Source organism: Pieris brassicae, chromosome 4, assembly GCF_905147105.1.
Source record: "Pieris brassicae chromosome 4, ilPieBrab1.1, whole genome shotgun sequence".
NCBI lineage: Eukaryota > Metazoa > Arthropoda > Insecta > Lepidoptera > Pieridae > Pieris > Pieris brassicae.
The window spans coordinates 5,532,573-5,560,546 of record NC_059668.1 but is presented as its reverse complement, the minus strand read 5'-3'; the positions used below and the strand labels follow the sequence as shown (position 1 = coordinate 5,560,546).

At 32.3% G+C, this 27,974-nt stretch overlaps 1 protein-coding gene and 1 long non-coding RNA gene across 4 annotated transcripts; one reads left to right on the top strand and one right to left on the bottom strand.

Annotated features, from left to right (window-relative positions):
- Positions 1–685: 685 nt before the first annotated feature.
- Positions 686–26,756, bottom strand: LOC123708081 (sodium-independent sulfate anion transporter-like). Of its 3 annotated transcripts, none has more exons than XM_045658575.1 (10): positions 26,509–26,756; positions 18,546–18,628; positions 16,212–16,311; positions 12,452–12,974; positions 12,124–12,304; positions 11,389–11,406; positions 10,622–10,951; positions 9,009–9,149; positions 5,184–5,329; positions 686–3,587 (listed from the first exon to the last, which is right to left on the bottom strand). In XM_045658575.1, the coding sequence occupies exons 2-10, from the start codon at positions 18,625–18,627 to the stop codon at positions 3,219–3,221; spliced, it is 1,890 nt and encodes a 629-aa protein (XP_045514531.1). In that variant the 5' UTR covers position 18,628; positions 26,509–26,756; the 3' UTR covers positions 686–3,218. The 3 variants fall into 3 exon arrangements, with proteins under 3 accessions (XP_045514531.1, XP_045514530.1, XP_045514532.1); XM_045658574.1 differs by having other exon boundaries at positions 26,600–26,756; XM_045658576.1 differs by lacking the exon at positions 11,389–11,406 and having other exon boundaries at positions 26,600–26,756.
- On the top strand, positions 4,733–9,189 carry LOC123708083. Its single transcript, XR_006753569.1, has 4 exons — positions 4,733–4,873; positions 5,201–5,314; positions 5,553–5,557; positions 9,058–9,189. It is a non-coding gene; the product is annotated as an uncharacterized LOC123708083 (long non-coding RNA).
- Positions 26,757–27,974: the final 1,218 nt, after the last annotated feature.

Genomic DNA, 27,974 nt, shown 5'->3' with positions numbered 1-27,974 from the left:
TGATCTTAGATTATTAGATGATTCATGTGCTCTTTTTACTTTTTATTTTTCATGTATCCAGTATCAGTTTAGTTTATTTCTATATAACTATATGTAATATGTATTGTTGCACTTCTTGCCTACCTTATGTAATTTAATACATTTATTTTTCTTTACTCACAGTGGTTGGTGCCTGGGAGAGATCACACGAAAGCGATAAGGCCGCCAGTTCTTGTCATTTAATTATGTTCAATTTTTATATAGTGTTATCTTCTAATATTTATTAAATTATATTCTAAACATTTTTATGAAACATATTCTTAAGAATCTTGCTACAAGTGCGCATGTGTAATAGTTATTCATTTGACTCGTTCGGTTGTTTACGAATTGACTCGACCATCTCCCCGAAGTGGGATGGTCGAGTCGGAGGAGGGAGTTGTGATTATAAAAGAGGTGGTGACACATGCGCAGGGGCCTTTTGTTTGTACAAGTTTGAAATTATACAGTTCACGTAAAATCAGTGAAGTAAATTATAGTGAATTAAGTCATCATTGAAGTGTTTAATTTCCTACCCTATGAACTAGATCAACTACCGCTAACAATAGTAATGTAACGAAGTGTTAATAAATAAATAACGCAGACAGGCATGTTAATCATAAAATTATTTATCAGGTTCTACAGTTAAAATGAAACAACGTCGTTAACTCTCAAAGAGTTTAATTATAATTATTTTGTTCTTGGAACTGGGAAAACATTAGTTCGCACCATAATTTTAAACATTAATATTTTTTTATTATATAAAGCATTTAAAATATTCAATTTAGTTTAACAGTATATATTGTGAATCAATGTCACGTGAATAATTATGTTGTGCACAAACACCTTTTCATATAGACAATTTCACCCTACTACAAACATTTTTAAATTGAAGCGATAGACATCAATTATATTTAAAACAGTATGCTTATACCGAATATAGCAATAATATTCCGATTTTAATATACAGGTTTTGTACTACACCATTTAAGGGGACAACATCCTACTGATACAAGTTCTATCTTGAGTTTAGGTTATTGGAATATATATATATAATACAATAGACGTTGCATATAATATCGTATCTGTTATAAGTCCATATCTAAAAACTATTTTTATTCTGATTACATTAAGGCCGATTCACGCAGAACTCACAATTCCAGCTCTCACTTTTAATAGCTTTACGCAATTCTGATTCATTTACCTAACATTCAAAATATGAACGCGTTAATCATCTTAAAATTATTTAAGTAGACGTGAAACATTTATATGTAATGTGTTTTAAGGTACAAGCTGATACAATATCTACGCATTGGCGTTTATATAATAAGTAAATATATTGTTTATATCTGTTTTTCTTAAAATACTCTCTTAATTTTGCGATTATTTTGTTGATAAAATTAATTATAAGACAATTTTATAACATCAGTAAATAATTTCTATTAAATTATAAAAATTATGATGCATAATTCAAAAATATTTCCCTATTAAGACTTTTATAAACTTAAGCATTCAAATGAATTGTCTCGTTTATTTTGATGCAAGTGGACAAAGATTGAGCATTTCCAAGGTTAAATATCCTCATTGTCTAACTTTGATTGAATTTGGCTACTATCGAATATCGATTATGTCCCACTCATGAATGCTTAAATTCATTTTAGCCGTGGCCGTGTATATTAAAAATAATTTTTTACACTGCGCACTGGACCAGTCGTTCCTAACATATTGATATATTCCATCTACACTATGTTGTACTCTAAACACAAAATAAAATATAAAAAAAACGAATACTTAAACGATTTTGTTTTTATCACGTTCGAACAGGGACATGGCCTAGAAAATGGCATAAGTACGTTAGTGTTAAATATCATTAAAATCTACAATCACAACAATAGATGCTAGTCCTATATTATTTTATTAGAAAAATAACACTATGCAAACTTAAAAGGCCTAACAGTCTCTAGTTTAAAAAACTTTGTGAGCTTTTAAATAAAACTTTAGCTTGCAATTAGATATAAACCGTGGTCTATATTTGTATTTAATAGATGATTTTGTCCAAAAGTTGTTTGACTAAATAATTGAGAAACGTTAAAGACACTGTCTTACAATGATAATAGTGCAGGTTTTTTAAAATGCTTGTTAATAACTGTTAGAAGTCATAGTACCCACATTTCTAAATAAATATTACTAAACAAACTTTAAAGTAAAATGCAGATAAGCTAATTTTATTAATGGCTATTAATGGTAAAAGTCAACGAAGAGAATAAACTATGTCATTAACACGTCGTAGCTAGTAATAATATACGTATTAGGATTCTAGTTTTCATAGTCTGTGTTAAAGGGATTCTCTACTTTCTATATAATCTGTGCCTATTCAAAGGAGAATTTCTATAACCTTGAAGTTTTAACTTGATTAGACGATTGGACCTTTCCGTTAAAAACGAGGCCGCAATATCCTTAAAACTAAATGATTATTTACAAATTAATGATATTTATGTTATACAATGAAGACGCTGTAGTAATTTATTAAATGCGAGTCCAAATATTACTTAACGTAGTTTAAAAATGATTCAGTGATTGTCACCCTTATTAATTTAAAAAAAGATGTTTAATTTTCTATTCTGATCTACATTATTAAACAATAATTTAAAACACACGTGAGCAAAGGATTACTGAGTAAAGGCGGACGTAATCATTAGATGGTAGCTAAAATAGGTACTATTTTTAGAGTTCAAGCTAAGTTAAGCTTAACCTAAGTTCCTTCGTCATATTTGTTATTCCATATTGATTTATAATACTGATGGATGTGATCGAGCTCGCCCAATCACAGCTACACAGCCATAAACCTTCCATCATCATAATATTACTAAAATAGAGCATCTATAGTTCTTGTGTCTAAAGAACGATGACGCGATACCTTTTGTTTTGCAGCTATGTATATTTGCGCGTTCATTACAAAATATTCCTTTGTGACGCCAATTTATTATAAAGTGGTCCAAAAATACCCTCGACGTTTAAGAAAATATATAAATATTGCACCTCATTAAAATCTCAGTCAACTGTCACGTTCTTTAGCCACAAGTTTGTTTTACATCGACGTCTACACACCGATAAACATTAGATGAAAACTATTTACAAAAGAGTATACCATCCAAAATATCACACTACACTTCCTTCCAAAAATATAGTCTGTAATATTACAACTAAGCGCTTAGAGGTGGCGGTTTTTGGGGCGCGATTCTATTATCGGCTGCAAAAAGCCTGTCTAATTCCTCGTCTTCATAGAAGACAACAAAATGTTCTGGCTTCGCGACGGCTTCAAAGATTGAGCAGACTGAAGGTTTTACGTTGTAGAAGTATAATGGTTGATGTCTCGCGTGAAAGTCCGCAGTTAGCTGCTCTATGCTCTTTGCTGCCGTGTAGTCGGCGCTGTAGATGTGTGTACATTCTATGACTACAGGAACGGAGTTGCTGGTCGCGCATTTGGTAACAAGACGTCGGACATAATCAACTGAAGGGAACATGAGGCAGCGGTCTGGTGTTATCATCAGATACTCTACTCCTTGCTCCGTCTGAAAATTAAAACAATATTAGTAATACATATATGCCTACACATTTTGTTTTTATGCTACAATGGAGCTAGTTTGATCTGGTTTTATAAACTAAAAAGGCATTACGGAATTATTGAAAAGCAAAGTTGAATGTTGTTTACAATAGTTTAAGCTGGGCATTGTTCTACTGACGAATGATTAAGTTATTTACACAATAAATATTATCGTATTTGTCTTACTCATAGGAGGATAAATGCTTTGCATAATTTTAGATAAGGTGATAGATTGTGTTGCAAAGCATTCTTGTATAGTATACATTTAAAAAGTATTATTCGTGTTGAAGACTTGCAATCTGAAAAACTTACATTTTTTGTAATTAAATTTAATATATGTATACTGTATGTAATAATGTATAAAGTATTGCTAGTTAATATTTAGTAAACTAGCACTGAAGATGCCTCTGAAATCCTATGTACAGGTGTAGTTGTACTTCAGGTTTACAAATGTTGTTTAGTTTGTAGTAACATTTTGTGTTCGCTCATTCTGTTGTCTGTTTCTGTACTATCATGTAAAATAATAAAATAAAAATATAATATAGTATTTCCTTATATTACTCATATTTAAAACTGAACTGTAATATATAGTATAATTTATACACGAGATTTTATTTAAGAATACAGAGATTCAGATTCAAGATATGTCTTGGAGTATCACTTATCTCTGGAAGTTATCGCGGAAGTTAAATTCAATATGTTTTTCATACACGGAAGTCATATTTGTACCTTTGATAAATAAATAATAATAAAACATTTATTTGCAAAGAAAGTGTTACATTCAGTTTGATTAATTATAAAAATGCCGCACAATCCATATTCATATCCAATCCACAAGCCATACAAAAATATGCATAATAAGAGTTATTGAAGGGTTTGTTTAACCGAAATAATGCTTTATAAATTATTTAATTTAAAAAAACAAAACGAAATTTTAATACACAATTTGGATATACTCTGTCACTGCATTGTTAATATCACGCGTCGCATCAGTCGACACAGGTGGCGTTTCAAATTTCCATAAGCATCCACCGTGAATAAATAGGAAATTTTATGTTATTAATTACACGGTAAGCGGTAAATACAATTTCCTCTTTAAAATAATATATTTTATCGTGTTTTTACTTCTACTAGCTTACATTCAACTTTCCTTTTAACATTTATACAAGTGTTTAACATCAAAAGTAGCTTTTTATCATATCTCTTTGTATTCGGAAATTAATCACAATAGATGCAGTGGCAAAGCGAGAAAGAGTAACTAACAATCATATTATTATCTGTTACGATTTATAAAGAGGAAAAGTGGTCTAGAGTAAAAAAATATAGATTTAATAATTAGGCTAAAAATAAGCTCCAAATAAAGCTAACGTCGGACCAGAAAAACTATTCTTAATTCTATTACTAATCATAACTATTCTGGATTTTAGCGGAAATAAGGACATTTGTATTTCTTATGCAATTTTTTTTAATTTTATCGAGGCTAGGTATTTCGGGGTCGGTCGGAATGCAACTTTGTTTGAAGTGCTCTGTGTGTATTCAGAAATATATTTAAAAAGATACTAACTTTAAGCATCTCAACAGAAAACTTCGGTCTCGCTGCGTGATACAGAATAAATACAATGTTAACCACGACTCCAGTAAGGATTCCCATCTCAATTGGTAAAGCCAGGCAGAGCACGAAAGTCGTCAGTCCAGGTATCAAGTCCAGCTCTGAAAATAATAAATGAAAAGTTATTTATTTTATTACTCTCAATAATATTTAGCACGTAAGATATCGAATGCACGTCATAATGATAGTTAACATATTACATATAAATTGTATGTAAGTTATTGTTCATTTTAAATAGTTATGTTAATTTATTGTTTGGTGCGTTAATTTCTTTTTAATAATCATGTTTTTATCTTTACATTTGCTTTTTCTATTTTATTTCAGTTTTGGTAAGTTAATAAGTTAGTTGTTGTCTTTATTTATATCTTAAATTAGGTTACGGACTTTTGCCCTTCTTAACAATTTTGTTTTGTTGTTTTCTTCAATTATGGTTACCTGGAAGAGGTCGCTTAGTAGCGATAGGGCCGCTCGTTGCACCATGTTTTTCATTTTTTAAACTATTATTTGTATATATTATTCAATAATTGTGCAAAAAAAGTATATATAAATAAATAAAACCTTCAACCTTTTAGGTCTCTCTTAGATTGTATGTAGGCAATAGGCAAGTAGGATAAGCCTATGCCTGACTCACGCCGTAAAATTTTAGTTCCCAATGTTTTTTTGATGGTACACAGGCTGGGTTTGAACCTAGGACTATCAGACGCTAAAGGCGTGCTTCTTATGTGTTTAATTAAAAATCTATTAAAACTTTTATATCTATTAGGACTTGTCTTGTAATTATAGTAAGTAGCACGCATAAGTAGTTGTTTAGAACTCTGTTTAAAATATCTTTTTGGTATTTCACAATGGACTTGACTTTGATTGACCATGACTGTTTATGGATTCCATAGAAAAAAATGTTTGTTGTTTAATTGAAGTTAAACTTAAAAAAAAATACCGTCACATTTTTCGGTTACAAGCCATCTTTATCTTGTCCCTACCACGGTTGATTCGAAGCCATTAATAATAAAAATATATAATAACGATAACAAAAATAGTAATAATTCTATTAAAATTAATGAAATTCTGTTATAATCTTAGTAGTAATAAGGTAAAATGAAATAATCATATTATTTGTATTCATGTCTATGCAAATAAAAGCCTTTTGTTAAACTTTATCTAATTTAACTTTATTTAACCAATTTGTGTAAAGTTCAATACAGTTGATAATTTTTCGTAAATTAAGGTCATAAAGAAGTTTCACTTCTGACGTGTACATAAACACTGGTACACGCAAACTTTTTTTTTACGTCAACAGTGTATAATTACTATTGATGGAAAAAAGTGAAGATAGAAATTCTATTTATTTTACAATGGAATACAAAGCAATCTTTGAAATCTGTAATTACACATACATTAGATCATGAAAATGTAACCACAAGTTACGTCATACATTTAAATTTCCCTTAGTTTTTCCTGTGGTAAACCGCATAAAGTACTATAGCGATCTCATATAAGATATAGCTATAGAGGAAATAAGAAAATAAACATTTTATTTTATACTTTATAAATTAACATTTTATCATACTCTTTTAGTGAAAAGAATTATGAATACATAAATTTTTATACATATTTCCTTCGGTAAGAAATAAATTTCTAAGAATATTGACGTCATTCTCTTTTAATCTTGTGTATGCATTTTTGTTACGCCAGAAAGAATTGCTGTGATATATGAATATTGAATATGGATGAGTTTCTCAGGACCAGAATATAATTGGTAGGCTCAAAAGTTCGTAAGTATTGTTACGAGCTAGGGGATCGGATAGAAAATGCCGTAGATTTCTTCAAAGGTTTATTTCTTGATAAATCAATGAGGAATTTATGGGCACAAATTAATTACAGAGATGCACTAATTACACACACAAAAACAGTCACTAATTACTTCACTTATGCAAACTTCCCACAGTACTTTATCACTTGTATTCACTTTATTCGCACTTTATCGCTTCGGTGTTTCTCTCTTGTTATCGCATTCAAAACTAAAGTTGACTAGTCGCGTTTCGGCTCGCTTATATATCCCTGGGAATAATTCTAAACAATATTCGAGAACTCTCAAGACGGGCTTGCTACTGAGTAGCGATTGCACAATTCTAGAACGTCCAGACTCTTTGTCTCTTTCGCACGTTGCTCCGTCCTTGTCGTACGGCGTTCTAGAGTGCTCAGTCTAGTTTCGAGAAAGTTCTGATCTTCTCTCTCTCTCTCTCGTATCATTTCGTCCTTGTATCACACCTAGAAAGTTTGGTGTAGAATATTCCTTCATCAAAGGGGTATACCTAGGCCTGAAAATGCCTGAAAACGGGTCTCCTGAAAACTGCACCACTCTACTACACATGTTCTAAAACCGACTGAAAAAAGGTTTCAGCTTCCTGAAAACTAGGGTAACATTATGGAAATTACAATTTTCTAATATGTGATTGACCCTAACCTGAAACGGTCAGAAATCATATTACACTGCTGAAAAGTTCTCTAAGTAGTGGAAAAATCTATAAACATTGCAGTCGACTCGTCTTCGTAACAGTATTATAGAAAGAAGAAGAAGTATAGAAAAAAGCCTGTTTATATAGAATTTGATTTGATTATTCAATATATTTGCTTTCGAGAGAGATACAGCGATTATAGCGGTCATACAATTTTTAGATGTCATTTATATAATACGATTTGTCTTTAGCGTCAAAATAGACTTCATTTATGTCATCAACACCACCGGCGCAACAAATTTTGTCGCAAACGAACATAAAAGGAAGTTTAGTATATAATGCTAATATCGCAGTTATCGCGTTTTTGTTAAAAATTATAAAATACTATATGGAAGTTTACAGAAATTGGTTAAATAAAGTTAAATACAAATAATATTCATTTTGCCTTATTACTACTAAGATTATTACAGAATTTCATTAATCGTATTAGAATTATCACTCTCATTGTTATCGTTATTATATATTTTTGTTATTAATGGCTTCGAATCTCTTCGAATCAACCGTGGTAGGGACAAGAAAAAGATGGTGTATAACGGAAAAATGTGACGCGTAACCGAAAAATGTGACTGTAATTTTTTTTCCAACGCCGATAAAGAAGTTTCACTGCAAAAATACAATTTACCTGTTTCTGAAAACATTATCTTAATCATATTCGTGATTTAGTTAGAAACCTTTGCTTTTTTATCACCATTAACTTAATTCATCACGCGAAACTTGGTAAGTGGGTTACAAACACCTAACAATGTAATTCGCTGTCAAACAAGTAATTACTTTCTTGTTAAGTACGTGCTTGTGGAAAATATTTTGCTTAATAGTGTGTTAATAGGTTAGTTACATAAAGATTTTAATAGACGTAGACGAAGTTCACTGAGAGTGGATAATAATTTCAATACCTATACAGTATAAGGTGATTAATATAAAGAAATATTTTTTAACAAAATCGAGTGACGCTAAAATCATCGCCCCCTGTTTGACATACTTATATACTCAGCGGTTTCGACTTTACTTACCATAAAACTAACTAACTTTGTGTCGACCACAACCACTGAGGTATGGTTCGAACGTGTCTTGTATCTCATCGATTTATCTCTTAATATGAAATAACCTTTTCAGTTTTTTATATAGTAGAGGTCTTTATAGATCTTTGCTATTAGACATTATACAGTATGTATTTAGCCTTCTTTTTCTGAATTTAACTAGTAATCTTAAGTCATCTTCTATTATTCATCTAAAAAATTATAAATAAAAATAATATCTAACTCACTCTTGGCTCTCCACATGGGTTTGATGACGTCATATTCCACCATGAACAGGATAGCAGAGATGATGACAGCAGCCAGTGCAGCCTTCGGGATAAATTCAAAGTACTGGGTAAAGAACTGTAGAGCAAGTATCACCATCAGACCTGGAAACAATGACAATGTAAAATTATATTAACAGTTTTATCAGAGTAGGTAGTATTTCATGCTGCATACCGCAATAACATTCCACAACAGAAACTTAATTAAGTATTGTGTAAGCCATAAAAAGCGATAATGTTCTGCATAGCTAAATGTTTCATTTCGTCACATCTCACATTTGACAGTTTATTTCATTGCATATCAATAATATGCTTATGTGCATTGGTTATTTATATGATAAATAGTAGCACACCTGTGTACTTATGTTCGCAAGAAATAAAACTAATAAAGAAATATTGCAAAAATGATTGCATGCAATTGAAAGAATATTTCACAAAAATATTTCATTCATAGACTTAAAGATCCGAGTCTCTACTAAGCTTAGACAAATACAGTAAGTGAAAAATAGATACATTTTAAAGGGAAACGAAAGCACCACGATGCAGGTATAAAATGTCAATAAAATCATAGATTTGAAATGAAATGTTGAATGTCATAGCAGCGAGACTGGTTCTAGTACATATGTAATTCCACCAGAAGCCCTTCCTATCTTTTCCGTGGCTCTAAAGAAAAAAGGATATATACACCGTCTCTGTAGATTTAAAATAATAGCTACATAATGTACGCAGGGTAGAAAATTGAGGCATTGATACAAAAAACTTAACATCAGCTTTTGTATTGTGTATTTATATAGATACACTTATTTGCCTTTTCTCAATCTCTGAAAAATAAATTGTAAAATTGTTTCTTTTGTTATAAAATAAATGTGGTTCCATATCCCTGAATCAATGTTTGTGCCTCGCACATATATACGTAATGTCTCCGAAGTATTTGGGAACGGGTCCAATCACGAGACCAGACACTGTCACTCATAATGTTACTAACATTATACTGATTTGGATATACATGTCAAAAAAATCAAAATCAAGCGACTCAAATGGAAATGGATAGGCCATACACTACGAAAGGATCCCAATCATATTCCCAAGCAGGCGCTTGATTGGAGCCCGCAAGGAAAGCGGAGCGTGGCCATCCCAAGCAAACTTGGGGCCGTACAGTAACATATGCGGCAAAGAGAGCCGTAAAGAATTGGAGCGAAGTGAAATACGAGGCTCAAGGCCGAACGCAAACGAGACTCATTGTGGAGTGTGGACGCCCACCTAGGGGTTAGGTTTTAGGAGTATCTATCGATCGAGTGTCTTAAGAATATATAATCGTTATTATTTTATATTTACAAGCTATGTAACTTAATGCTATAAACATTTACAAATTGATGAAGTGCAAAAAAAATTGTTTGTACTGACTCTGATAGGTCACATAGAACACATATTTTTGCAAGGTAAGCTTTTAATACTACTAATACTAATACGTTGATAATAAAATTTCTTAAAGTATCAAAAGTTGATAAGTATGTAATAAACGTACAAAACGTAATTAAAATAGTACTATGGTGTTAAGAAATAGAAAAAAGTCTTACCAGTATACAACCCGTTGAATGTGGTCTTAACTCCCGAGCCATTGGACACCACAGACCGAGCCAGCGATCCGCCACCCGGGTACGCTCGCATAAAAGAATTGCCAAGATTCATCAGACCCAACGCAATCATTTCCTGAGTGGCATCTATGGTCTTCCCTCCAGAAAAAGCCTTGCAGATCGCTATATCTTCCAGTAAAACAATTAAGGGTATCACGAGAAGACCGGATCCAAGTTCCGAGACCATGTCTACGAAGTCTGCAGTGGTATTGTCAGCTCGAACGTAGGTGAATGGTGGGACGGTTGGCACTGGTACTCCAGAGGGAATGGCACCTGTGAAATTGGAGTTTAAGAATGCTAAAATCATAGGGGTGATGATGAGTGAGAAGGTTTCTAGAGATAAAAAAATGAGATGGCATCGTTAGTCGAAACGTAAAGTCAGTGAAATCTGATTTTACATGTTTTTGATGCTTTATCTTATAACGTAAACATATAATCGTTATTTAATAACATATATCGAAGGTATTTCACATTTTAAAATTATTTTAGAATACATTTATATTATAAATGATTAACGTTTAATAATAATAAGTTTGCAAGTTGTTGCAAATGTTGATACAATATTTGTTTATAAAATAGTTCGAAATAATTAATTTGAAAGTGTTATAATGATATACTATGAATAGGTACCAATGTGCGTCCGATCTACTCTAATGAAACTAAGAAAAGAAATGATGAAATGACGATTGACTGAATCTCATTTTACTAACCGCCCGGTACACCTTCGACTGTCGCATTAAAATACAAAAATAATAAAATATTATTAGGACCTATATTGCACATAGAAATACAGTGAAATCTCTATAACTCGACCCTCAGTAAGTCGAAATCCTCAGTAAGTAAAAAAAATACAATTCCTTTTCGCTGAACCCCTAAATACGCGGTATCTCAAATTATTTAGACTCTGTAACTCGAACAAAATGTTATTTCCCTGCGAAGTATTGACAATATATATTTATACACTATAACTCGAATTTCAAAAAGGCGACTCCTTAAGTCATACTAGTACAGATTACTTCATTAATATGTAATTATTTTTAATGTGTAAAAAGTATATACTGCAAAACTTAAGTTCAATTGTTATTCAAATTCGACTCTACAAATCGAAAAATACCCTTAGAAATCTCTATAAATAGTCTCTGTATCTCGAAGTTCTCGTTAAGCCGAAAACTGGTGAACTCGATTTTTTTTACACTTCCCTTGACATTGGAGTTATACAGATTCCACTGTATTTAACATGGTATTTCTAAAGGAACATTAAACGATAATTCCAGACACAATTATAATCAAGTTAGTTCAATTAGTTAGTTAAACTAATAGGTTTGTTAGAAAAATATTTCAAGATGATTAGTTGTTGTTGTCTGTTCATATACAAGTGAAATATTAAACATGATTGTTTCTTTGAAAGCCATAGTCATAATATTTATAAAATGTTGTTTACATACCCATTAAGCGAACAGGAGATGAACCCTTCGTGGTTACAAACCAGTAGCCGAGTACTCCAGTGAGTATAACAACAATTGCATTCCGACAAGTTCCCAACAGCCACATACATTTTGTCAACACTTTGTGCCTTGTACTCGGACCATCCGCTGACTTCTCACCGAGTTTTAACATTCCGATTTTCTAAAATAAATATACATTGACTCTTTCGCAGAGCAAAAATCTAGTCTCAAAAACCATAATAAGTGGTCATATAACAAACGAAGAAAATCTCACAATTCTCTTGATTAAAGTTTATATGACTGTCTTACAAAAGGAAAATTTACTTACCCTCATTGAAAGGAGGAGGGCGATACAGCAAAATCCAAGAATGGGATCCCACAGCGATGCATTGTGTATATTCTTGAATACCGAAATCCACTGTTGCAAGAATGTCGTTCCAGTCACAGTTATAGCAAAGAGATCTTTGACTTGTGATGTCGCTATCATAAGTGCTACTGCCGACGTAAATCCAGAAGATACAGGACCTGATACGAAGTTAATTAGGAACCCTAAACCGAGTACTCCCATCAACAACTCAATGAGGCCAGTTAGGAAGTTAAGTAATATCGCTTTTTCTATCACTCCTCCAGCAACTTGCCAGGTCAGTAGAGATGCGATAGCCGTGGGTCCAGCTGGTACTGCCCTGCATCCTCCAAGGAGTATGTAAATGAAGCAACCGAGAAAGGAACCGTATAATCCATACTGCGGCGGTAAACCCGCAATATTTGAATAGGCTAACGATTGAGGGATTACTGTCAAACCGACCGTAATACCAGCTATAAGATCACCGATGGCCTTTTCTGTATTGTACCTGAAAGAATAATGGCTAATACAATAGACACAAATACTCAGTTTAGCAACAGATGACAGCATGAGATGATGATGATGTAAATTTAGAATTTATACTAATTTCTGTCTAAAAATATTAACTTTTCAATTCTTATTATTTCTTCATTATTAATGAACGTTAATGTTCCCGACTTTATCTGATGCTTTAACCGCGAAACCTTTGAAATGCCGCAGATTAAAAAACAGCAGTAGGTAAACATGTATTTTGATGGAGTTAATATGGAAGAAATGTCTGGAATTTCCACATTTTTTTATGTGAAAACAATGTAATAAAAAATATCTGTTTAGTTTTAGTTTTGTTTATTATTAGCCGTTTGAAGTAAAATGATTTTAATAGTAAATAAGTATTAGTATTAAATAATTGTGTATTAATTATTAAGCGATTTCTATTTAAAAGAAAACAATTTTTTAACCGGATTAAATCTATATGTATTATTTCTTAAAAGATGCAGAGACCACAATATCTTCCCCAAGTGTGTACGATTGGCTCCAAGAAAGGACATAGTTGGGAGCGCCAGTATTCTTGAAACAGCAAGTAGAAGATCGTTAATTAATCTTATCGCCGGACACAGAACAGGGTATCAACGACTAAACATTCAAATCCAAAATAAAACGGATGAACTACGTGAGATATTTTCGGAAACAGATTGGAGGCAGTGCATAAACATCTTAAACACTCGGGCTTACAACAAATTCAATAACTGCAAAGTCATGCAACTAAAAAAGTTTGAAAAACTAGCACAGAAAACCAATAAACACCTGTCAAACGTCGCGACTTTAAAGGACACAGCCGATTCTTGTCAAAACATCACATAAATCTATCAAAACAAAACTTGGATAAACAAACCATTGAGGTATTAAATAAAGACTTAAATTTTGCAACGTCACCGCGGAAAATCCCTCACGAAGAAATTGTTAGTTACGTAGAGGAATGTATATTCAAAAATACGATACCAAAGGATGAGACTGAAACCATACGGCAAGACATCTCGTGCATACTGCGAGCAAGCAAACCGCCAAAAAGAAACCTCACTTTCGCTGAAACAAAGGCTCTCGCGGAGCTAAAGGCGAACGAAGATTTGGTAGTACTCCAAGCTGACAAAGGGAACGCAACCGTTGTTATGGATACGTCGGAATACGATAGCAAGATGGCTCTCCTAAACGATGTCAATACCTATAAAAACGTCGATAAAGATCCCACAAACAAGGTAATAAAACAAACATCTAGCCTCCTTACTAAATATTCTAAAACACTGTCACTAGACGTTAAATCTTTAACAACAGCCTGCGTTACACCTCAAAACCTCAAAAAAAATTATGGATTGGCAAAAATACACAAACACAACAACCCTTTAAGACCCATAGTCAGTCATATAGACTCATTCACATATAAATTAGCCAAACACTTAGTATCAATATAATCCCCCCCCAGGGGGGATGACACTAGTGCTTATGTTAAGGACTCTTACCACTTTGTGGAAACATTGAGAGATCTTAAATTACTCCACAATGAAACCATGGTGAGTTTTGATATTGAGTCACTATTTACAATCTTACTACTAAATGACTGCCTAGATATGATTGCAAAAAGACTTAGTGAACAGAACATGTCACCAGATTATGTAGATATTGTTAAGCACTGTCTCACATCAGGATACTTAATGTGGAAAGATGAGTTCTATGTGCAGGTTGATGGAGTAGCCATGGGTTCTCCGGTGTCACCTATAGTCGCTGACATCTTCATGGAGAACTGAGGAGAGAGCTCTGGCCAATGCCTCGGTTAAACCTCAGTACCAACCTTGTACAGTACAAGAGATATGTCGATGACACATTTGTAGTACTCTCCAATGACAAAATATTTGCATTTCTAGCACATTTAAATTCAATACATAACAACATTAAATTTACTGTTGAACAAGAGAACAACAACTGTCTGCCCTTTTTGGACATTTTAATTATACGCAAAGCAGATGGCACACTAGGTCACACAATACACAGAAAGGCAACAAAAACAAGACACAAACAGTTCCCCGCCAGCCAGCCAGCCTAACTGCCATATGTAAAGGGAGTTACAGATAGAATTACCCGGATCCTAAAACAAGCTTCTATTAATACAATTTTCAAGCCGCACAAGAAGATTCAGCAATTCCTAAGACCAATCAAAAGTAACACCACATTGCAAGATGCAGGTATAATACAAACTGTATTGCGACTGTGGCTTGTCTTACATAGGGCAAACTAAATGCAATATGTCCAGCAGACTCAAAGAACACAAAGAAGACATAAGACATAGACGACACACAAAATCAGCAGTCTGTGAACACACACTAGATAGGCCTAATCACTACATACGCTTTGACCAACCGAAAGTACTTGCGAAAGAAAAAAGATTCTTTCCAAGATTGGTACGCGAATCCATAAAAATAAAAAAAAAACACCCGAATTTCAATGGAGAAGACGGCCTAAAACTATCAAACACCTGGGATCCAATAATATCCAATTCAAAACCCCAAGACAAATAATCCGCGGAAATAGAGGACACCGTGAGTCATTTCTACAAAAACCCGTCATCTTTTAGTCGATACCAACTCCGGGGAAAAAAATACATATAATACAACTTTCTCTACAATTATGATACTCTTGTCATTCAACCTTATGTCTTCAGTCACCGTGACCACGCACGCTGTAAAGCACGCGAAACGTCGGAAAAATTTAAATTTAAAATTATGTAAACAATTTTAATAATACAAATAGCTTTAATCCGGTTTAAAAAATTGTTTTCATTCAATGTGTAAAAGCTATGTTAACCAATACTAGATTTCTATTTATTATTAGTATGTTATTTCTTTGTAGTAATTTTTTTTTGTCTTGTAAGTGTTAAAATATTTGTAATTGCTGTATTTTTAACTCTTCCGTTTCTTGCCTGCTGTTGTACTTTTTTACTAATGTAATTTAATTTATTTAGTAATTTACAATTACTTAATAAGCCTAATGTATTTTTGTAAGTGAATGTTGTAATGAGAAATAAATATCTTAAACATTAAATTTGCGAAGAAAGTGTATCAGATATAACGATAGTTGAAGTTGCAATAACCTTTAACGTAAGTGTTTACGGTGACTCGTTAGAAGTCAAAGGAGAAATTGTGACTTCTGATTCGATACCTTAATATATGATAATTAATATGACCTCCTAACTCACTTTGGTAACCAAGATGTAACCGGAATCCTCTTATGCAGTGTTTTGCGGTTGAGCCTTCGTTTGATAATAGCACGCCAGCCTTCCTTGGTACTGTCTGACACTGAAAATGAACAGGAAATAAGTCTAGAACATCTTTATTATATGTTGAAGTAGGCATATATTATATTTTGAAATTGACAAGGAAAATGTTAATGTCGTAAAAATATATCAGCGAGTACTTTCAATAATTTTGGTAATAAGCCTTGACCTCTCTTGTCAAGAGAGAAGTTTGTTACCTTTTAATACCCATTTACACCTTTACACTAACCTAACACACGGTTTCGGCTTTCTGGGTCCAAGGCAGTTTCCGTACAGTGTAGAGTAAACTACTAGCAAGTACTAAATGCAGATAGACACAAAGTGATTTGGAGCACAGCTGGGGATCGAATCTACAACATCATTGTAGAGTCGCACGCCGAAGTCACTTGGCTAACACTACTGCTGCCAAACGATTCATTACCGTAGTAAAATTGCATGGTAGTTTACCAGAAAATCATAAATGATTTTATCATCTTTATGATCAATTCTAACAGATGATACATTGTTTTCCATCAAGGTCCTATATGATAAACAAACCACTTACATTTTGAATTACATTGTGATATTATCAACCACCAGGAGTGGGATACTTTAAAAAAACATGTCTGTGTTATGACAAACACTTATGTACACACGTTACAAATTAAGTATAATTAACTTTGGCGTAACAAGATAAAAATGTTAATAGAAATAAGAAAAAACTACGATAACAATAGAAAAAAGGTATTGAATACATTGAAAGCTTTATTATAACGCATTATCTAGTTAATAAAGCTTATTTAAAAATTCACAAAAAAATTGTACATAATTAATAAAAATGGTCATTTTTTTTTCAAAATGTTGACTATGCTAATTCAGGGTGTCGATTTTTTCTGACTGTGTACGCGCGCATCGTAAAAATATACTCTAATCATTTTTCCCGAACGCGCCAAAAGAAGTATAACTTCATAAAGTAATATAAATAAATATTATTACAGTGGTGACGATAATAATAAGACATATTTCCGCCCTTATAAATTTGTTAACTAATGCTAACCTATGGCATAAGGTCTAAGGGTTAGGTCAGAAGCACTCAAGCCGATACATTTTTGACATACAGGACTAAGTCGCAGACGCGCACGTATCCGAACTGTGGCACCGGTGCATCTTTTATGACTATTAACTGTTAAGCTTAAGAATAAAAAATGGTGAGGAATTTGACATTTGTTTGACCCGTAAAACGAAAATATGTGTCAAAGGAAATCGGTGAATGATAGCGAAATGGGGGCAATCGCATCACTCGTAGGGCTCTGGTAATAAGACTATTTTACCTTTTTGATTATAGTCACCTCTAAATAACAACGAATACTTAGCGAGTAATAGAAATTACTGGCTTCAGTGTACTTCACACGAGAAACTTGTAACACAAATGTGAAAAGAGTCGTCTATGTAAGCCTACAATGTTGAGATACAGAACATGAATGATGCACTGTTAAATATAACTTTTAAAGGAATTTAAAGTAGTAAAGAAAAATATTAAAAATAGTTACTGTATACTTGCGTTTTAAATTAATAAATAAAATATTATTTTTCTTATAATTACAAAAACATTGAAGCAATCGCAAAAATAATAAAATACATTTTCTCGTTATATTTAGAAATTTAAATAATACTGGTGACTAGTTGATGGTACATTTCGCTGATAGTACAATCTACTTAAGGCTTCAACGGAGCCAGTTTCATCGATAAATGATTCGAATATTATTCGAGAGAAACCTTGTAAACTCAAGCATTATATGGGGCTTTAGAAACCGTTTGGTTGAAAATATCTCGTAGAAATCTATTAAAACGACATAAATATTGTGTGACTTTGCTCTTAATTAATTAAACAAACCCAAACGAATAGTGCAATCGAGTATAGATTTTTAAGAACCCGAAATTTTCGTAGTGACGCAACCAAAAATTGTCTGCTAAAGAATATAAACAGTTATAATTTTTTGACTAGATTTTGTTGCATATCATCTCACACAAAGCACATGTCGTGGTGGTGAAAATATAAAGCAAAAGCCTTAATCGTATGTTAGATTGTACCTGTACAAAGGGAGAGATATCGCGTGTCTGTGTGCGTGTATGCTAAAGATACTATTGACCAATCACAATCAAAAGGAAGTCGTTATAGTATCATTTTACATTCACAACCTCTTTAAATTCATTTTGTACGTACTTATGAAAAATGCTTGATATGATATGTGATAATAAATGAATTATGATACTTACGTATATAATCATTGCTGGCGTGCTTGTCATCTGGTGGTGGGAGCGATCCTGAGGAAGCATTGTGTTTTCGCCGGGGTATCATTCTAAAAACAATACAACTTATTAAAACTATATTTATTGTATAAATTTTATATATAAACTGTATTACGTTTTATTTAAAGAGCCGCTTTCGTGATTTAGTATACAATCGCGTGGTTTATCAAATGCGTTTAAACTCGGTTGTAATAACAATAAATTATTCGGGATTGAAGGTGAAACAGTCAATGTTTACGAATTTAAGCTGATTCTAAGTCATAGATAGAAATTATTCTAAAATGTCACCTTAAAGCTATCAATTAGTTATACCTACACGTTACCGATCATACACGAAATTAATTTCGTTTATTCTATGGTTTTAATAGTACTGTTTAAGTTTTATAATTATAATGCTTATCGAGGCATGTAACACCATTTGCACAGATTACAAACCACAATGCCTGACGAGTGTCAACAGGTGGTTTTGATGTACCTACTGTTATTTTTGTTTTCAATTGTTTTATTACAACGGAGGCATTATCAAAAGAATTTTAATGTTTTTTCTGTTTACATATTAAGTTTGAGCCGTGTCGCCCTGAATTACTTTTAAATTTACTTAACACGCTTACATACAATTTAAAAAATAACCCTTTGTGTTTATTGTGTTTGATACATACGTGGTTCTCGAGTGACGAATTACTACAAATACTGTTTTAAACTGTACTTTCTTGTGTACTCCTCAGTAAGACATAATATGTGGAAAACATTCACATTGGAAATCCAAACCAGTGTCGTATAAGTCACTTGAGTTATACGCCACGTGCTAACCACTACTACGTCACAGAGATTACTTATATATAATATATAATATAGTAAATATTAAAGTAATGTATAATAGTAAATATTAAATACCATAAAATATTCAAGTTATACACTAGACTATCATATCTAGGTACATTAAACGTAAGGCTTAAAGTTTGGTTAAAAAATTGGACGCAATCTTTTATATTACAATTCTCCCATGTAATTTCTCAAACAAATATTTAGAACCCTCATTATGTTATCCTTCATCATACGAGCGTGTGTTTATTGCCCACACAGAAAGTTCATTGGTGCCGTGATGCGAAGGCACGAGCTCAAGGCATTACAATGCTTACTACAAAATGCCAAACAGAAACCAGTAGTCATATGTTTGATGGTGAATAATATGTGTATTTTGGTGTCATCGCGATTTTCAGTAGAGTGCAATCATGCTGTGCGTTCCATTACGACGACTAAAGGAGTTTTCTTTCTATATACGAAAAAACAGTGAAAAAACCAATAGGTCAAAAGACGTAGGAATCGAATTGTATCAGGTAAATGCCAACCTCCTTGCCTTATAAGAAAAATTATCAATGAAGTACAAAGGAAACCTCTGCTCTGAAGGGCTCTGCTTGTGCTGTTTTGGTGAGCGTAGTTCGGCCAGAATAGGCTCTTCCCGCGACTAGCACAAGGGCGGCTCCTACCAAACTCGGACCGCGGCTTAAGCGGCGTAGAGAAGTTTACGTAAAGGACCCCACGTTCCCCGTTCGTCAACGGTGAAGGCGATTTTTGGATTTGGCTGTTATTGGATTCGTTAGAACGTATCGGGTCAGACTCCTACGGGTCTTTTTATTGGGAAGGGGTAATAATAGATGCTTCTACGCACCAACGGGCTGGTGGTGTTTAGTCTCGTTGCCGTGGCCAAATCTTCCCCATGATTAGGGCGCCTATAAGTACAACACGAAGCCCACAACGATGGATGAGGTTTTGAATTCCATGTGCATTGTTTTTACAGTCCATCTAATTATGCGCTTCGACAAATTGTTCATAACAATTGAGATAATTTGGCTTATCTTAAGTCGTTATGCTTGTGTAAGTAGTGTATTTAGAATAGTTAACATCGCATTACCTGTGAGTAGATACTAAAGGTATTTACTCGGTATTTGTTTTGGATGCAATGTTGCAAGTAGGTATGTAAAGACATATTGTTGAAGTTTCGTTAATATAAAAATTGTATGTCAATTTTTATTACAATAAAAATATTAAATGATTTTTAAAAAAGCAATGAATTCTTGTACCAAAGACAAAGCTGAACGTTAATTGTCTTCGGCTACCGCAGAGTACGTACGTAGGTTAGGATCAATGGCTAGTGTATGTGATCTAACTCTATAATCTATGAAATGTTTGAAAAATGACAGCTGACAGAGCAAAATCTAAATCGCGATCTTCCAGATGTCTTAACGCACCCTTATCCTTCAAAATATTAAGTTCGTATTACAAAATTATACATTTAGATTAGTCTCCTATAGTATAGTAAGTAGAAGTTATTGTTTGCATGTAAACTGCACATCGCGTGGTTTCGCAGTTTTTAGAATACCAATTTCGTTTTATAAGAGTTTAAAAGGTCACGCAAACCAGAGAACTTAAACAAACATTTTTAATGTAAAGTTATTTATAGGTATATTTGTGGTAGTCACAAACATTTAGTAACAAATAGACAAATCGAAGCACGTAGGAAAAGTATTTATTTTATATACGTGATATTTTAATTGTTGCATAAATCTTTAAAAAAAATGTATTAATATGGAGAAAATAAGAATGAATTATATAAAGAACTATATTTCAAAACATTTATTAATAAATGATTAACAAACAAAATGACTCATGGGAATTCCCAACAGAGTTGTCCGTGTTATTCCCGAGTTTTGACATACCTTCCAACCAACCGACTCACTTTAGATAAAAATAATAACTGATAGATTATTCAGATTTGACAAAAAAAAACCTTTTACGTACCAGATAAATACTATGCAAAATCAAACCTTTTCTTATTAAGAATCAAATTATAGTATCGTATGACGAATTAATAAGCAACGCTTGAATGAAACTGTTATTATACTATCGATAAATACTGCAATTAAATTGTTGTTTAGAACCCGGAAACATTATTTTGCGCCGGTTTTTGAATTCTGTCACTGACTCAATCAATCTGAGCCTCTACCCCAAATTAAAGTTACAGTATTTTTGAGTATATGTAAACGTCATTAAATATTTATTGTGATTGATTCATCAGATATAATCACAATTAACATACAAGAGGTGTCTTCTTTTTTCTATTATCTATAACTAACAAATTAAGCTATAACTTATATCTGTATAATTTTTAATATATCAAAGAATGCTTCGTTTGTATACAAAGGTGGGTGGTAAATTATTATGTAATTACACCACAACCGCTTCTTGCGCGATATATTTTATAAACTCATAAAATCCAATTAGGAAACAGATGTGTCGTCAATATTTGTTTTTGAGGAAAAGTATATTTAAATCCTTGGCAGTTTTGGGATTTCATCTGTTTTTAGAAATATTGAAGATGTTATAAAGAAGTTTTCAATGGATTTTTTAAGGTTGAACGTCTTTTCTAGCAAGGTGGCTCGTTTCCATGGATATATTATGGATAGTATTGTTATATCATAACTCCGAAAAATCATCTTTATTCAAACAAAATTAGGAAGGATGCAACATACAAAAACATACTGTGAGAAATCTGAATATTTTATCGATTCATACATATTGTTACGTCCTTGTTCGTAAAAAAATAAATGTGTCTTTATGTATGCATCACAGCGTAAACACAATTTGATAGGAAGAGATTAAAATCAGCAAGCCTGTCGTTGACAATCAATTAATTCAAGACTAATTGTTTAACAGTCAATACAAATATCTCCTTGATCACACGTAATCCAGAATGTTCTGTAGCACGCTATGCATCGATGTCAGGTACCAATTTGACTTGATAATCGCATTATATAAATATGTTGTATAATACTAATGCGAATATGGCGTACGGCGACGCGGTAGATTCTTATCATAGTACCTATGTTGTTTGCTATATTTATAAATACCTACAGACCTCAAAGGATTATTTGTCACCTTTCTGGTTATTTTTTTTTTGAAGAAAAAACACGTTACTGGTGAGTTAGACAAAACTTTTTTTTCAGACTTTAAAATCCCGAAGGAACTGTTCATGTGTAATTATATATCTACTAAAGGTAAACCAAAGCATTGGTTGGTTATTCGTTTTTCCAAATATTGAATAAGGAAATGAATAAAAACAACTGAATAAATAAGAAACAGTTAACATGGCTGTGGCTTTTATTAAATGTGTGTCCTCCAAAACAGAATATACGTGATAGGTGTGATAGGTTCTGATTGCTAGGTCTGGATATCTACAGCTCTCCCTTGTCAAACTTTTTTTTTTTTATGGAGCGTTGTACGCCGAGGCGCTGACATGCTTTTTTAAGTAAATATACCTTTTCAGTAATAGTAGTGACAATCAACAGAATTATCAAATCAACTATTTATATTGTTTCGATTATTAAATAATAAATAAATGTACAAGGCACACACGATGTTAAACTTTATAGCAAATATTTGTTATATGTGTTGTTTTATTCGATTGAATCCTTAGTAAAATACCATATTCGTTAAAAACTCAAGTTTACCGGAAGTCAACATAATATTCATGACAGTTCCAATGCGTTTTGCATTATTCATAAAAACATAATAACTAATAAAATGTCAACCAATTTTCGTGATACTGTCGAAACGACGCCATTTATTCAGGAGTGGCGGAAGAATTTTTTTTAAACCTGTTTTTTGATTAGTTTCAAAATTTAATACATTTTATTCATGTAACTAAACATAACACAAATATACAGTATTTACAATAATATAGACATTAAGTTATATTATCATTTAAATTTGATGGTTGGTGGTGGTATGGTTATTTATAGGTTTAATCCGTTTAATTTTCACATTGAAAAGATTTTTTTACATATTTACATAACTCGACTTTTCGTGATCAGCAGGAGTTATTTCAAATATTCTTTTATATAAAATCAATAACTGTTTTATTACATGTTTATTTTATATTTAGCTTGATTATATTTATTTCTCATTAAGTAAGATACGTTATCACAAAAACTTTTTAGGATAATAATAACATATACAGGATAATAATATTGTATGGTATTCGTTTGTAAGTGTTAATAAATAATACTAGTTTATGGTATCAATTTCGATAAAAATAAACAAAAGCTATTTTATATTAATGATGTAGATTTTACATAAATAAAATCTCCCGCCAAAGTGGTCTTCACTAGATATTAAACACAATATCTAGTGAAGACCATAATTGTACATGACAGTAACCTTGTCCTAACAACGAATTGTTTACGAATAGTTAAGAGATATTTTATTACATTCCATTTACGGTAACAACCGGATAAATTCTTATCAGTTTCAATAATTAACGGATAATCGTTTTATCAGTGGAAAAGAAGCCCAATGTCGCAGGGCGGCACAAGGTTAGGTAGTATACGATAAATGTAGGTAATGTTTTTAATTAAACTAAGATTATATTTCCACATCAAGACTAAACTCTATAAAAACAGTTTTGCTTTATCTGGTCACTTTTTTTTCAGGCCATTAATACGCGAGCAACGAATATTATCTTCCTTTAAATTTCTTCTGTACAAACATTACCTGGCCACATCGTATCCCTAACATTCTTACTAACTGACGTGAGACTTATCTTAAATTATCGTGATGATTTATGTGTCTTTTTACTTTTTACTTTCTATTTTAAATGTATCATCTTTTTAGTTTAGTTTTTTTTTGTTCCTGTTAAGTTTTGTCTTAATAAATGTGTATAACATGTATTTTTGCACTACTTGCCTATCTTATGTAATTTTTATTTTTTCTTTACTCACAGTGGTTGCCTGGAAGAGATCGCTTGTAAGCGATAAGGCCGCCAGTTGCCCTCCTTTTGATTTAATTATGTTCAATTTTTATTTTTATATTGTAGTGTAACGAAGTGTTAATAAATATTCTGACAAATACTGTCAATTAAATAGGTTACCTTTCCTATATAAGTATTTACGTTATAACTACGTCGTAATATTAAATAAATACCCAAACACTAACCATCTATTGTATTTTTATTACATATTAAATAATGTGCAATAATTTAAAAACCATTAAATTTAAGTGTAAATTTAGTTTCTAAGCCAAATCAACGTATAAACGTCATTGAAACACACATAAATGTATGCTATATGAATTTCTATAACTCTCCAGTAAAAAAGCACTGTCGCTTATAAAAACGCAAATATTCCTTTCTCATATTGTAGAAGGAACACTGCACAGACATATGTGAAACAAATTTTAACGTCAGCTCAATTGTCAACATTAATGTCTTATTAAATAAATGAAAACTGATCAAACCTGCCATGCGTGTGACATGGTAAATATATTTGCTGTTTCAATAATTATATATAATACTAGCTGACCCGGCAAACGTCGTTTTACCATGTCTATTATTTCCAGGATCTTTTTTTTAGTTCAATAAAAATAACTGTCTACTATAATAAAAAAATAAGAGTTGATCGGAGAGGAGTGACAATTAAGGGTGTTTATATTTTTATATGCTGTATCATAAAAAAAATAAAAACAAAAAAAATGTTTTGGGACACCCCTTATCACTTAGGGGTTTGAAAGATAGATAGTAGCCAATTCTCAGACTTACTGAATATGCATAAAAAAATTCATAAGCATCGGTCGAGCCGTTTCGGAGGAGTATGGGAACGAACTTTATGACACGAGAATTTTATATATACAGAGATTATGTAATAATTAATTAAAGTAACATTTTAATAGAAAACATAGTGTCAAAAGTCAAAAGTGCATTAGCTACGAGACTTCTGTTTTGAAATGTTTAATTATGGATAAATTGTGTAAAAATTAAAAATAAATTCATTAAATAATGTAATGTATACATACATATCATAAAATAAATAATATCTACATATATAAAAACACTCACGGCGTTTAGAATCGAGCTTTTTCAGGGTTTTCTATTTTGTCGCAGCTAGTTCAAATAAATAACTTATTAGAACACGAAACTTCAGCTGTGGGTCTAATACTAGTGCAAACATGTAAGCGTTAATTTTTTTTCCCTACTTAAACCGATTCTAATAATTTTTATACTTTATACATATATCTAATTTAGTTCAAAGTTAACGTGTTAATATCTCAATATAAATAATGTATCGTATGTTAATTAATATTACGTGGGTATATTTTCCTCATATACAGAATGTGAGTAGGTACCAGTACGTACCAGGACGAATAATACTTATTCATTCTGGTACCGACTGCTATCTCTCAGGAATTTAATGTATTATTGAAATATAGTAAATATGTACGATTTAATTTAATTATTATCCCGAAATTTTCAAAAATTAATTTACATTAAATTAAGCGCAGTGTTAGTCTCAACGTGAAGCACTTTCCTCAACCATGTGATCGTGCGTTCGAATTCTGTCTGAAAATATACACCAACGGACAAGTATACAATTAGCACTTGTGCTAGTGATAAATTAATAAATTAATTATGTTATATAGCCAATTATTTATTTATGTTTTAATTGAGACTTTGTTATTGTCGTATCCATAATTACTGAACTAATTAGAATAATGTCTATAAACAATTTTAATAATTCCGAAGCGCGTATTAGTAAATGCAAGCATAATTTGCAAGCTTAATCTCTTATCATTTATGTAGAACATATTTTTAAATTCATGTTGTAACGACATAAAAAATATAAATTGCGCAGAGTTTAATACGCATTGTTCTATATTAATTATCCCAATATCCAATTATTGGCGTAAAAAATCACTTGGAAAATCATATTGCATAAATAAATAAATCTTATGAAAATAACAAATTGATTATAAATGAATGCGTAATTATTGGATTTTGCCTCCACCAAAATAAATATAAATAAATTACGTAACAGCCAATTGGTATAGTCCGCGGTACCCCCAAGTATATATTATTGACACAAAAATAAAAAATACGCACTTAATTCTGCAGATGTTTTGGATAACTATCGCTCGACAGCAATAGGGAATTCGGAATCACGAAAAAAACTTTCACACTATTCCAGACTCACTTGTGTTTGTCACGGGGATCTTGTTGGAGCCGGTATCGCGACTGGGGTCAGGTGCACATGCCGTGTTGTGGTATCAACTGTGCCGGTGCCGACGACGTCTTGATGGAGGAAATTAACCGTCAGTGATGACACGTACTCGCTCGTGCGCGGTTGGAGCGCGACTGACGAACCTAAGCTCCGGGGCTGAAGATGCTACGGAGGCTGCGCCAGATCCTCCCTTCGCCCCGCAGACACGCGTCATACTACCCTGCACCCCCCAACCCGCTATTTTAATAACAAGGATTATTTTCATACGACTTATCAGAAGTCCAATTTACTTCAAGGATAACATAAATACTATTTAGGGTTTCCGTAATTTGCTAGCGTGTTTTGTAAGAATTGGTATCTTAAATATACAAAAATGTTCATTTAAATAGGGTCAACTATCGCCAGGCACACCTAAATATCGATAACATATAATTTTTTAGAATTGTTGCTAACTGGGTTAAAAAGATAAGAACATTCTAGGCTTTTGAAATGCTCGAAAATACCAAGCCCCTACAATCAACGTTCTATCATATGCATAGCTACATTGGCGCCACGCCGCCTGGCATTTGTCGATGTTACTGCTAAGTCTGTTTGAAGGTTTAATCTCCTATACCACGACTTACTTAAAAAGAGAAATTTGATTTATTCTGTAGGTAACGTAATGTAACTTATACGTCAGAGAAATTATGTTTCTAAATTTACATCAAATCTCAGATCAAGGGCGTAGAATGGACAACAAGAATTTGCAATTAACTCTCTGTCTCTCTTTTAAAACGCCGAAGTTTGTTTCAACTAATAACATGTTTTTATTATAATTAAACACAAAATGATGGTTCTTTTTTTAAAGAATCCGCTAAATAAACAATTCATAGAATTTCATGGGTTTTATTACTCATAAAAAAAGATTTTCCATTCATTACAACATATCAATTCTACGCCATTTGTCGTAACTGGAAAGAGTCGAACGCTGAAATACGCATTCCAAGCACACTGCAAGGACTGAAAATTTCATTCTAAAAAGTTGCAAACACTATCAAAGAAACCTGATAATACTAATAAACCCATAAACGCGAATAAGTTGTTTTGCCGTGAATCAGATGTAGGATTTTCTTAGTTATAGGTGTACCGTACCGTCTACAATAAGATTTCCACGTGCCACGAAGGCACTTAATATTGTTTACCAGGAAATAATAAATATATGAGTAATAATTTGTTATTATAAAAAATCTTTGTCTAGTTTTGAATTTAAATAGTAATATTTAACGGCATTCATACCTTAAGTCACCTTAATGATCTTTTAAACTATTGTTACTAAAAGATAATGGATGAAAAATATCTGGCTGTAAAT